This window comes from Schistocerca cancellata, chromosome 5, assembly GCF_023864275.1.
Source record: "Schistocerca cancellata isolate TAMUIC-IGC-003103 chromosome 5, iqSchCanc2.1, whole genome shotgun sequence".
Taxonomy (NCBI): Eukaryota; Metazoa; Arthropoda; class Insecta; order Orthoptera; family Acrididae; genus Schistocerca; species Schistocerca cancellata.
Window position 1 is genome coordinate 377,821,122 of NC_064630.1, and position 12,378 is coordinate 377,833,499.

The 12,378-nt window shown below is 43.0% G+C and overlaps 1 protein-coding gene across 1 annotated transcript in view; it reads right to left on the minus strand.

The window, feature by feature from the left end:
• The window catches only part of LOC126188015 (facilitated trehalose transporter Tret1-like), a 96,719-nt gene that overhangs the window by 6,844 nt on the left and 77,497 nt on the right, over window positions 1-12,378 (minus strand). Inside the window, exon 4 of the mRNA XM_049929432.1 lies at window positions 11,428-11,886. Within this exon, the coding sequence (XP_049785389.1) occupies window positions 11,428-11,886 (459 nt within the window). The remainder of the gene's footprint in view (window positions 1-11,427; window positions 11,887-12,378) is intronic.

Consider the following 12,378-nt stretch of genomic DNA (forward strand, 5'->3'; position numbering starts at 1 on the left):
AAGAGCAATGGGGACATCAGTGTTCCGTGACTGAGTGAGTAGAAAGGTGTATAATTTGTATTGAAAGAGTGTCAGTTATCAGAGAATAGGTACAATATAAAACATAATTATAGGACTAAACATTCTCAGAGTTATTCCAAATTTACCAGTAGCCAAGGGTTAGAGACATATACACCTTTGAAATGAAGTTTGAAATCTTAGAAAATATTGGTTAAGAAAGTAAATGTTAAACAAGATGCAACAACTCGTGCTAGCTTTCACTTGGCTTACTCAATAGCAAAACATGGATAATAATTTACTGACGCCAAATTAATACAGGACTGTATAACTGCACCAGTTGAAGCAGTACCCGCAAACAACTAATTTATTTAAAAATATCAGTTTGTCAGCAAATACAGCAAACATGGTGGCTTGAAGAGAAAATGTTATTGCTGAAAATATATTGACTCAACTGTCTCAGAAAATTTAGTATTGAAGAGTGGTTCTATTTAGCTGTGTAAGAGTCACCAGATGTTTGAGACACTGCATAGGCGTTAATTTTTATTCGAGGGTAAACAAAAAATATGAAGTGCATGAAGATAATCTTGAAGTTCGTAGCATTCCTGGAGAAGAAATTTTTAAAGGAGTGGAAAATGCTATTCATAAAAACAAATTTTAGTGGAAAAACTTAAGGTGCATCACAACTGATGGTAGTAAAAACAAGTGTGGAAGAAATAAAGAAACAAAGTGACGGTGGATCAAAGCCATGGATTATACATTGCATCATTTATCAACAGTCTTTTTGCAGCTATTAATTATACAAAGTCACAATATTCCAACCTTGCCAATCCCGCGCTTTTATTGAAGAGACTGAAGACAATGGTATTGTAATGAACAACAGTACGATGACGTAGCTGTGGGAAAGCTCTGATGAGATGTTTCCAGCTCCAAACACTAATCGAAATTTTCTTGCATGAAAGGAATCGTCCTCTGACATACAAAAGAATGAGTGCTTGTGGAGGTCATTATTTTATACAGATTTAACTGAACATGCCAATGACCTTAATTTAAAATCACAAGGAAAGAACCAGCGACTGCATGATTTGTGCACTCATACTAAATCCTTTCTTCAAAACATTTTATTTGAGTCTCAACCGAAAAAAAATATTTCATGCATTTCAATACACGTCAAACTTTCAGTCAGCAACCAGAGACTCCATTTCCTTTATATTTCGCAGCTGAAGGTTTGAGTACTTCAAAAATAAATTTTGAGTCTCTCTTCACAGATTTTGATGTAATTGCAAAGGGTATCAACATTGTGCTAAATCCTTTTAAAGCCGATATCGAAAGTATTGCCCCAGAATTTCTTAAAAATGGCTGATTTACAAGGTAGCGATGTTTATAAAGGTAAATATTTATATTTCTCGTTGCGGGAATTTTGTAAGAGTCTTCAACTGACACCGTTTGAACAGTTACATAATTTTTCTCGTAGTTTTTTTAACTTTCGGTAGTGCGTATCTCTGTGAAGAAACGTTCCCCAAAATGCAATATACGAAAGTTTTTACAGATCTAAACTAATTGATGAGCATTTGAGATCTCTGCTGCTAAATTCCACCAGTAAACTTGATCAACAACTCCAAACAATTGTATGTGAGAAGTTACAATTTCGTAAATCTAATTAATTATAATTACATTGCTTAATTTAATTATGTGAATTGCCTACGTATGTCACGTACGGCATATTTTTAGGAAATTTCATATAATTATGGTTAAAATGTTCAGTTGCATTGTATAGGCCAGTTAATGTGTATCTTAATTCGTCATAAAATAAAGAGAACTGATTGTTGTACGTTTGTTTGATGATCGTGATTTGTTCCTGAATCTTACTCGTAATTAACACTCGTTAACTGAAACCCTTTTTTCGGTAGGAATCCATGTAGAATGGGTAAATGCGCTTCTTTCCGACAAAGTAGGTACTCAAACAAATTTATGATACAGTATTGTTATCTTTTATTTATAGCAGACTACATCTTATTTTAGAAGAAATCGTCTAAAGATATTTGTTTATGCCTGTGCTTCAAAATTAGTCGAAAATAAGAGACGTAGCATTACTGTTAATGGAATTCGCAACGTGCATAACTTCTGCCATGTCGGCGTTTCTATGAATTCGTGTTAGCTGACTACAACAAATCAAAATTGGGATTCATAAATAGATACTGCTAAGTAAAGGATTAACATGCGCCGGTGAAGGAAAGATCTTGCGACATCGTTGCAGTGAATTTGCAACATCAGCGCGGAAGCCCGGGCAGTGATATGGCTTACAACAATTGCAGCACGAGGCGCATTGCGAGCAGTACAGCTAACTGAATACAGCATTGTTGGAGCCTCTACCATAAGGAGCAGTAGTTTACAGGAGAACACTTGACTAATACAGTGTTCATTTATAGTGGCCAAAGGGACCGAACCACGCCAGAAAGCGGTGGCTGGAATAGTTATAAAAGATCGAAAAGAATAATACTAAACTGTCTTCATGCGAATCATCGTTCGTTAAAAAATATAAAAAATGCAGTGAGCCGGATATCATGGATATCCGACCCGTTACCGCGGACCGGATTGATGGTGCTTGCGGGCCGGTGTTGATCAGCGGGCTGTAGTTTGGAGACCGCTGTGATAGACAACCCTTCAAGTGCCAGCCACAACTCACTGTTCAGACCGTGGTCCAAGGAGTGCAGACTTCTTTGTGTCATCCCAAATGTGTCCAGTAAGACTGAGATCTTGTGGTATGATGGATCGCTCAGCACACATCTATAATATTTCTGAACATTTCAACAATATCCAGAACCCATAGCGCGACACATTAGTGAAGATATGGATAGTTTGAGAAGTGCTGTTGACGTAAAAATAGATGAATGTGATTGGAAAATGAGTTCTCGCATAATTTTCCAATGAGTCGTGGTGGCAGTCATATCAGATGACCCATTTTATCACCTGCCAACGTTTTATTCATGAGAATGCCTCCACCGCCCACCCTAAAGGTGTGTTATTGGCAAGCAGAATGCATCGTGTGGAAGAGAATAAAAATAGAAAAAATCGAAATAGGTTATATATAAATTATGATTGCACTGATACTCAACCTGGACAGCGCAAACAAAGTGATAATACAATATCAAGTGCGGTCATCACCAACCAAATCGCAATTATTATCCAACTTACTACGACAATCAAATACTGAACCCTAAGCAGCTTGCTTGAGAAAGAGCAGACGACTGTGCAAAGAATGCATACCCCACTACGTTCACTATTAGAGGTAATGTAATCCAGAACTAGAAAACACGAAATTTGTCGGATATCCTGTTTTATACGTTACAATATGGGAATGACCGTCGTAAAGGCAAGTGGAAATTACGACTGAGGATATTATAATGTCATTTATAGAAAATTTTACTTGCGATGGACATGACGCTAGTTTGTTAGACTAATGTAGTGAACAAAATGAGATTTGAGAAAGACAAATCCTCCAGCAAATTTTTTGTGTGTGATGAAAAATGACACTGCCTGTCAAAAAGTGAAGCACCCAGAAGATATGGTCCGATGTCAATTTTGTTGTTACCAGACCTTGTAGGGTATATAAGCGGCGTGAACGGCGTCAAATGTTGATTGACCGCTGTGAAAGTCACAGAGAGATTGCGTAATCACATGAGACAGCGTTATCAGCACTAGACAGAGTTTGAAAGGAGCCTCATTGTTGGTATACGTTTGGACGACTTATCGAATTGTGCAATATCCAGATTTTTGTTTATTCAGATGTGACAGAGGCCCAATGTTGGACTGAGTAGGAAAGTGAGGGAAGGCACACTCTGTCAAGGTTCTGGTCAACCAAGTCTGACCACTACAAGGAAGATTCACCATATTATGTGCCAAGCACATCTTGACACCTTCACATCTGCGTCTGCCATCCGAGAGCGAGTAATGGATTACCTGCAACATCCCATATCATCCCGCACAATTGATAGTAGCAGCTGGACAAGGTTCAAAGGGCTCTGAGCACTATGGGACTTAACAGCTGTGGTCATCAGTCCCCTAGAACTTAGAACTACTTAAACCTAACTAACCTAAGGACATCACACACATCCATGCCCGAGGCAGGAGTCGAACCTGCGACCGTAGCAGTCGCGCGGTTCCGGACTGCGCGCCTAGAACCGCGAGACCACCGCGGCCGGCAGCTGGACAAGGAAATAACCGTCTCATACATAAGCTGTAGTTAACACATCACAAACGGCTGCATTTGAGTGGTGGTGTGACTAGGAAGCATGGATGGCTGATGAATGACGTCACATTGTCTCAGCGATGTCTGCACCACTCTCGATGACTATCATCGGCGAGTATGGCTACAATATGGGGAGCAGACCTAATCTTCCAATGCTACAAAGAGGCACAATGGTGTTACTTGAGATGTAATGCTATGGGGAAACCCTGGATACGACTTCAGGCCATGTCTGGTAGTAATTGAGAGTGCTACCTGGATGAAAAAGACTTAAAAGTTCCTGGCGCCCTCTATGGGTAATGCTGGAATTCAGTATGGTTTTCGACCACCCTTAGCCTTGATAACAGCTTCCACTCGCAGGGATACGTTCAATCAGGTGCTGGAATGTTTCTTGGGGAATGGCAGTCCATTCTTCACGGAGTGCTGCACTGTGGATAAGTATGCAAATCGGGTTCAAATGGCTCTGAGCACTATGGGACTTAACATCTATGGTCATCAGTCCCCTAGAACTTAGAACTACTAAAACCTAACTAACCTAAGGACAGCACACAACACCCAGTCATCACGAGGCAGAGAAAATCCCAAACCCCGCCGGGAATCGAACCCGGGAACCCGGGCGTGGGAAGCTAGAACGCTACCGCACGACCACGAGATGCGCAAGATGCAAGTCGGTCGGCGAGGCGTGTCACGAAGTCGGATTCCAAAACATCCCAAAGGTGTTCTATAGTATTCAAATCAGGACTCTGTGCAGGCCAATCCATTACATGGACGTTATTGTCGTGTAACCACTCCGCCACAGGCCGTACATTTTGAACAGGTGCTCGATCATACTGAAAGATGCAATCGCTGTCCCCGAATTTCTCTTCAACAGTGAGAAGCAAGACAGTGCTTAAAACACCGAAGTATGCCTGTGCTGTGGTAGTGCCACGCAAAACAAGGGGTTGAAGCCTCCTCCATGAAAAACACGACCACACAATAACAACAAAGCATCCAAATTTTACTGTTGGCGCTACACATGCTGGCAGATGACGTTCACCGGGCATTCGCCATACCCACATCCTGCCATCGGATCGGCCATCGGATCGCCACACTGTGTACCGTGATTCATCACTCTACACAACGTTTTTCCACTGTTCAATCGTCCAATGTTTAGCTCCTTATACCAAACGAGGTGTCGTTTGGCATTCACCGGGATGATGTGTGGCTTATAAACAGCGTCTCGACCATGAAATCCAAGTTTTCTCACCTGTCGCCTAAGTGCCATGGTACTTGCAGTGGATCGTGATGCAGTTTGTAATCCCTGTGTGATGGTATGGATAGATGTCTGCCTATTACACATTACGACACTCTTCAACTGTCGGCGGCCTCTGTCAGTCAACAGACGAGGTCGGCCTGTACGCTTTTGTGCTGTAGGTGTCCCTTCACGTTTCCACTTCACTATCACATCGAAAACAGTGGACCTAGGGATGTTTAGGACTGTCGAAATCTCGCGTACAGACGTATGACACACATGTCACCCAATCACCCGATCACGTTCGAAGTCCGGAGCGCCTCATTCTGCTCTCTCACGACCAAGAGGTCGTGAGAGAGCAGAATGAGACTTCTGATGTCGCTGATATGGAGTACCTGGCAGTAGGTGGCAGCACAATGCACCTAATATGAAAAACGTATGTTTTTCGGGGTGTCCAGGTACTTTTGATCACGTAGTTATGACGGCACAACTGCACTTCACGGACATTCTATGTCTTCAGTGCTACTTCTCACGCGGCTGTGCCCCATTTCAATAGGAAAATTTTCGCCAAACATGGCACAAGCCTCTATGAACTGTCTATGTGTTGCTGAGTGACTCCTATAGTCTGCAAGATCTCAAGATCTGTCATCGATAAAACGTGTAAGACCAACTTGAACGTCGTCACTGTGCTACTAGCCAGGATATCAATGGCCAATTGCAACATTTATGGGTTAGCTGGCCTCAGGAGAGGATGCAACGGCTTTACGACCCCGTTTCCAACCGAGTTAGAGCATGCATCCAGGCCAGAGGGGATGAATGAACTCATACGACTAAGTTCTTTGTAAAATTGACTCGTTTCTCTAATCACTGACATAGTATCAAATACTCTCTCAGCCCGTGAAGTTTAATTTTGTTTCCCTTTCTCTTTTGGGTGCTGAACCTTTTTGTTAGGTAGTGTATTAGAAAACGCCCAGATAGCCTATATTCCATCCCACTTCAAGTTTTGAGTAAGATCACATTATACAGCAATCGATAATAGATCTACGTAAGGGCTTTAACTAACATTAAACTGCCTCAATACTCTGCCGAAAAAAATCTTGGAAATTTATTGCAAAAATTGTATCGCCAAAATACAAGTAGCAGCTAAGCTTTTTATGGAAAACGTAGAGGATAATTCTCTTTTAACAACAACCGAACAACCGAAATCTTTTTGGAGATGTGTAGACGGTACATCTGTCATATGATATGGTCACACAGTTCTGTACCTCAATCGGTAAAAAAAAAAAATGGAACCCTTATAGGATCACTGTGTTGTCCTGCCTGTCCGTCTTTTAAGACCCCTTATTCTCAGAAACGGTTAGAGGTATCGAGCTGAAATTTCTGTAAAAAAATTTAATCTTCTAAGTCAATGACATCAAAAGATTCAGATACGTATTTATGTCACATTTTATGATACAAAAAGTTCATCAAAACTTATAGATGAACTGTACATAAATAAGTTTTTACGAATTATCAGACCACATGTACTCCTCGCAGTTACCTGGGTTTTAGAACATCTAAACTCTCTCCAACCTAGCATTTGTTTCACCAAGAAAGTGGAGAAAATTGGAGACTTCCATTTTTTGGATCCACGCTTTCCCGCTCCGTCACAGCATATATCGTTAATCAAGACAGTGTCACCTGTATTTACGACCTACTAGCTGGGAAAGGCCGGGTGATACGGAAAGATTTCAGTTATATTACGTTTTGATCAGACAGAGATTTCGTAATCAGATACTGGATTGTAAGGCGTACCCAAGGGCAGATATAGACTCAGATCACAATGTACACTACTGGCCATTAAAATTGCTACACCAAGAAGAATTGCAGATGATAAACGGGTATTCACTGGACAAATATATTACAGTAGAACTGACATGTGATTACATTTTCACGCAGTTTGGGTGCATAGATCCTGAGAAATCAGTACCCAGAACAACCACCTCTGGCCGTAATAACGCCCTTGATACGCCTGGGCATTTAGTCAAACAGAGCTAGGATGGTGTGTACAGGTACAGCTGCCCATACAGCTTCAACACGATACCATCGTTCATCAAGAGTAGTGACTGGCGTATTGTGACGAGCCAGTTGCTCGGGCACCATTGACCAGACGTTTTCAATTGTTGAGAGATCTGTAGAATGTGCTGGCCAGGGCAGCAGTCGAACATTTCCTGTATCCAGAAAGGCCATACAGGACCTACAACATGCGGTAGTGCATTATTCTGCTGAAATGTAGGGTTTGGCAGGGATCTAATGAAGGGTAGAGCCACGGGTCGTAACACATCTTAAATGTAACGTCCACTGTTCAAAGTGCCGTCAGTGCGAACAAGAGGTGATCGAGACGTGTAACCAATGGCACCCCATACCATCACGCCGGGTGATACGCCAGTATGGCGATGACGAATACACGCTTCCAATGTGCGTTCACCACGATGTCACCAAACATGGATGCGACCAACATGATGCTGTAAACAGAACCTGGATTCAACCGAAAAAATGGCGTTTTGCCATTCGTGCACCCAGGTTCGTCACTGAGTACACCATCGCAGGCTGTGATGCAGCGTCAAGGGTAGCCGCAGCCATGGTCTCCGATCTGATAGTCCATGCTGCTGCAAACGTCGTCAAACTGTTTGTGCAGATGGTTGTTGTCTTGCAAATGTCCCCATCCGTTGACTCAGGGATCGAGACGTGGCTGCACGATCCGTTACAGCCATGCGGATAAGATGACATTCATCTCGACTGTTAGTGATACGAGGCCGTTGGGATCCAGCACGGCGTTCCGTATTACCCTCCTGAACCCACCGATTCCATATTCTGCTAACAGTCATTGGATCTCGACCAAAGCGAGCAGTAATGTCGCGATACGATAAACCGCAATCGCGATAGGCTACAATTCGATCTTTATCAAAGTCGGAAACGTGATGGTACGCATTTCTCCTCCTTACACGAGGCATCACAACAACGTTTCACCAGGCAACGCCGGTCAACTGCTATTTGTGTATGAGGAATCGGTTGGCAACTTTCCTCATGTCAGCATGTTGTAGGTGTCGCCACAGGCGCCAATCTTGTGTGAATGCTCTGAAAAGCTAATCATTTGCATATCACAGCATCTTCTCCCTGTCGGTTAAATTTCGCGTCTGTAACACGTCAACTTTGTGGTGAAGCGATTTTAATGAGCAGTAGTGTAGTAGTTATGAAGAGTAGACTGAAGTTCAAGAGATTAGTCAGGAAGAACCAATTCGCAAACAAGTGCGATACAGAAGTACTACGGAATGACGAGATACCCTTGAAGTTCTCTAAGGCTATAGATACAGCAATAAGGAATAGCTCAGTAGACAGTAAAGTTGAAGAGGAATGGACATCTCTAACAAGTGCAAATACAGGAGTTGGAAAGAAAAACTTAATTACAAATAAGGTAACTGCGAAGAAACTTGGGCAACAGAAAAAATACTTCAGTATCGATGAAAGAAGGAAGTACGTAAACGTTCAGGGAAATTCAGGAATACAGAAATACAAGCCACTGAGGAATGAAATAAATAGGAAGTGCAGTGAAGCTAAGACGAAATGGCTGCATGAAAAATGTGAAGAAATCGAAAAAGAAAGGATTGTCAGAAGCACTGACTCAGCTTATAACAAAGCCAAAATAACCTGTGAAATTATGAAAGCCAAACTGGTAACATTAATAGTGAAACGGGAATTCTACTACTAAATAAAGATGAGAAAGCGGATAGATGGAACAAGTACATTGATAGCCTCTACGAGGGGGAAGATTGATGTTGTAGAAGAAGGAAAAGGAGTCGATAGGGAAGAGGCAGGGGATCCAGTACTCGAATCAGAATTTGGAAGAGCTTTGAAGCATTTAAGATGAAATAAGGCAGAAGTGATAACATTCCATCAGAATTTCTAAAATCATTGGGGAAGGTGGCAACAAAACGGCTATTTACGTTATTATGTAGAATGTATGAGTCTGGCGATACACCACCTGACTTTCGGAAAAAGATCATCGACACAATTCAGAGCATTGCAAGAGCCGACAACTGTGAGAATTATCGCACAATCAATTTAACGGCTAATGAATCCAAGTTGCTTACAAGGATAATATACGGAAGAATGGAAAAGAAAATTGAGAATGTGTTAGATGATCAGTTTGGCTTTAGGAAAGCTATAGGAACCAGAGAGACAATTCTGATGTTGCGGTTGATAATGGAAGAAAGAGCAAAGAAAAATCTAGACACGATCATAGGATTTGATGACCTGGAAAAAGCGTTCGACATTGCAAAATGGTGCAAGATGTTCGAAATTCTGAGAAAAATAGGCGTAAGCTATAGGGAAAATGGGCAATATAAAATATTTACAAGAGCCAAGAGGGAATAATAAGAGTGGACGATCAAGAATAAAGCACTCGGATTAAAAAGGGTGCAAAACAGGAATGTACTTTTTCATTCCGAACGTTCGTTCCGTACATGAAAGAAGCAACGATGGAAATAAAAGAAAGGTTCAAGAGTGGTATTAAAATTCAAGGTGAAAGGATATCAGTGGTACGATTCGCTAAAGACATTGCTATCCTGACTGAAAGTGAATAAGAATTACATGATCTGCTGAACGGAATGAACGGTCTAATGAGTACAGAGTTTGGATTGAGAGTAAATCGAAGAAAGACGAAGGTAATGAGAAATAGTAGATATTAGAAGAGCAAGAAACTTAACATCAGGATTTATGATCACGTTGCAGATAAAGTTAAGTAATTTAGTTACCTAGGCAGTAAAATAACCAATGACGGACGGAGGAAGGAGGACATCAAAAGCAGAGTAGCAATGGCAAAAAGGTCATTCCTGTCCAAGAGAAGGCTACTAGAATCATATATAGACCTTAATTTGAGGAAGAAATTTCTGAGAACGTACGTCTGGCGTACAGCATGGCATGGTAGTGAAACATGGACTGTGAGGAAACCGTAACAGAAGAGAGTCGAAGTATTTGAGATGGGGTGCTACACGCGAATGTTGAAAATTAGGTGGAGTGATAAGGTGCGGAATGAGGAGATTCTGCGCGGAATCAGAGAGGAATATGTGGGAAACACTGACAAGGAGAAGAGACAGGATGATAGGACATCTGTTAAGATATGAGGGAATGACTTCCATGATACTAGAGGGAACTGTAGAGGGCAAAAACTGTAGAGGAAGACAGAGATTGGAATAAATTCTGCAAATAACTGAGGACGTAGGTTGCAAGTGCTACTCTGAGATGAAGAGGTGAGCGCAGGAGAGGAATTCGTGGCGGGCCGCATCAAAACAGTCAGGATAATGACGATCACAAAAAAAAAAATAAGCCTCTGGATCACAGGGCCTCGGTTTAGAGGCTTTTCTCCGCCCTGGGACTGGGTATTTGTGTTATCACCATTCCATCATCATTCCATCATCATTCCATCATCATTCCATCATCATTCCATCATCATTCCATCATCATTCCATCATCATTCGGGAAAAGTGGCATGACCGGACTGTGAAAAGATTGCGAATTTGTACAGGCTCTCATAACCGCGGAGTTGACCGCCCCCACAAACCAAAGATCACCACCATCATCATCACCACTTCTAATGTAATGCCCCTGCCCAATACTCTCTTTACTCGCGGGATTTTGCGATTCTCGTTAGAGTTCAAGCTAGGTGTGCATCTGCACTGAAGAGATCATTGTCCGTCTTCATCTTAGTTGTCCGAAAGAACAGACACCACATATATATATAACATTTGTAAGCGATTTGTTGGAGTAGTACATGTAAGAAATAGTGTAACGAATTCCTTGAGGAATGGACTACTGGTGAAATGCTACCTAGGTGAAACTGATCACTGTAACTGAGGTAAGTCAGTCGCTAATGACAACATAACATTAAAGCTGAAACTCAGGCCAGCGCGCTTACCAAGAAAGCGATATGGGCCGAGAGTGGAAGCCAGCCGATGGACGACACGTCGGCGTGGAGAGCGTCCTTCATGTAGAAGTAGAAGCCTTCTGAAATGAGCGCCAGGCAGGCTCCCGAGAAGCACACCATGAGCGGTATCTTGCGCGTGCGGAAGCGCTCCACGGCGACGGAAGCGACGACGCTCATGATGAGCTGGATGACGGCGAGCGAGATGGACGAGAGGTCGGGATCGAGCGAGCTGCCGGACAGCTTGAAGAAGAAGGTGGCGTACGTCATCATGACGAGGAAGCCGCACCACAGCAGCAGCGCCTGCAGCGCCGACGCCAGCAGCAGCGTGCGCCGGTTCACCGGGTCGCACACCAGCTCGCGCATCGTCGCCGCGTAGCCGCCGCGCGCCAGCGGGTCGCTGTTGCGCTCCTCCACCGCGCGGCGCATCGCCGCGAACTCCTCCTCCACATCCTGCACAAAGGAATCAACTGTCATATGTCAGTGCTTCCGAGGAGGCACTGAGGGGTAGGTTCAGCCACCTAAACGGAAAATGTTTTCTCCCCCTGAGCCCTGTATCGAGTCGTGCTACACCTTGTATTTAGATTGCATTGGTTTTCATTTTCTTCCCCTGACGTGTTTGTTTGTTATGTTGTCTGTCATTAAGTGGCTGCTTGGTTGTCTTTTCCCTCTGCTATAGACATCTGCGTTTGCTTGTAGGAAACTGCTATGGAGGAAGTGAGGTCTTTGACCGGTTGTAACCTTGTGTGGTGGCGCGGAAGTAGGGGCGTTGTGCGCTCAGAGAGTCTGGTGGACACTGGAGGGCAGTGTGGCTCGCCAGCGCGGACCAGGCATGGCCGGTTGTACTGAGTCGCCACGTGATGTATGTCGGTTGTGTGTAACGAGCGGGTGGAGTTGACGGAAGAGCTCCCCGCGGGTTGGTTGTATACAGAATCGCCCCACGAG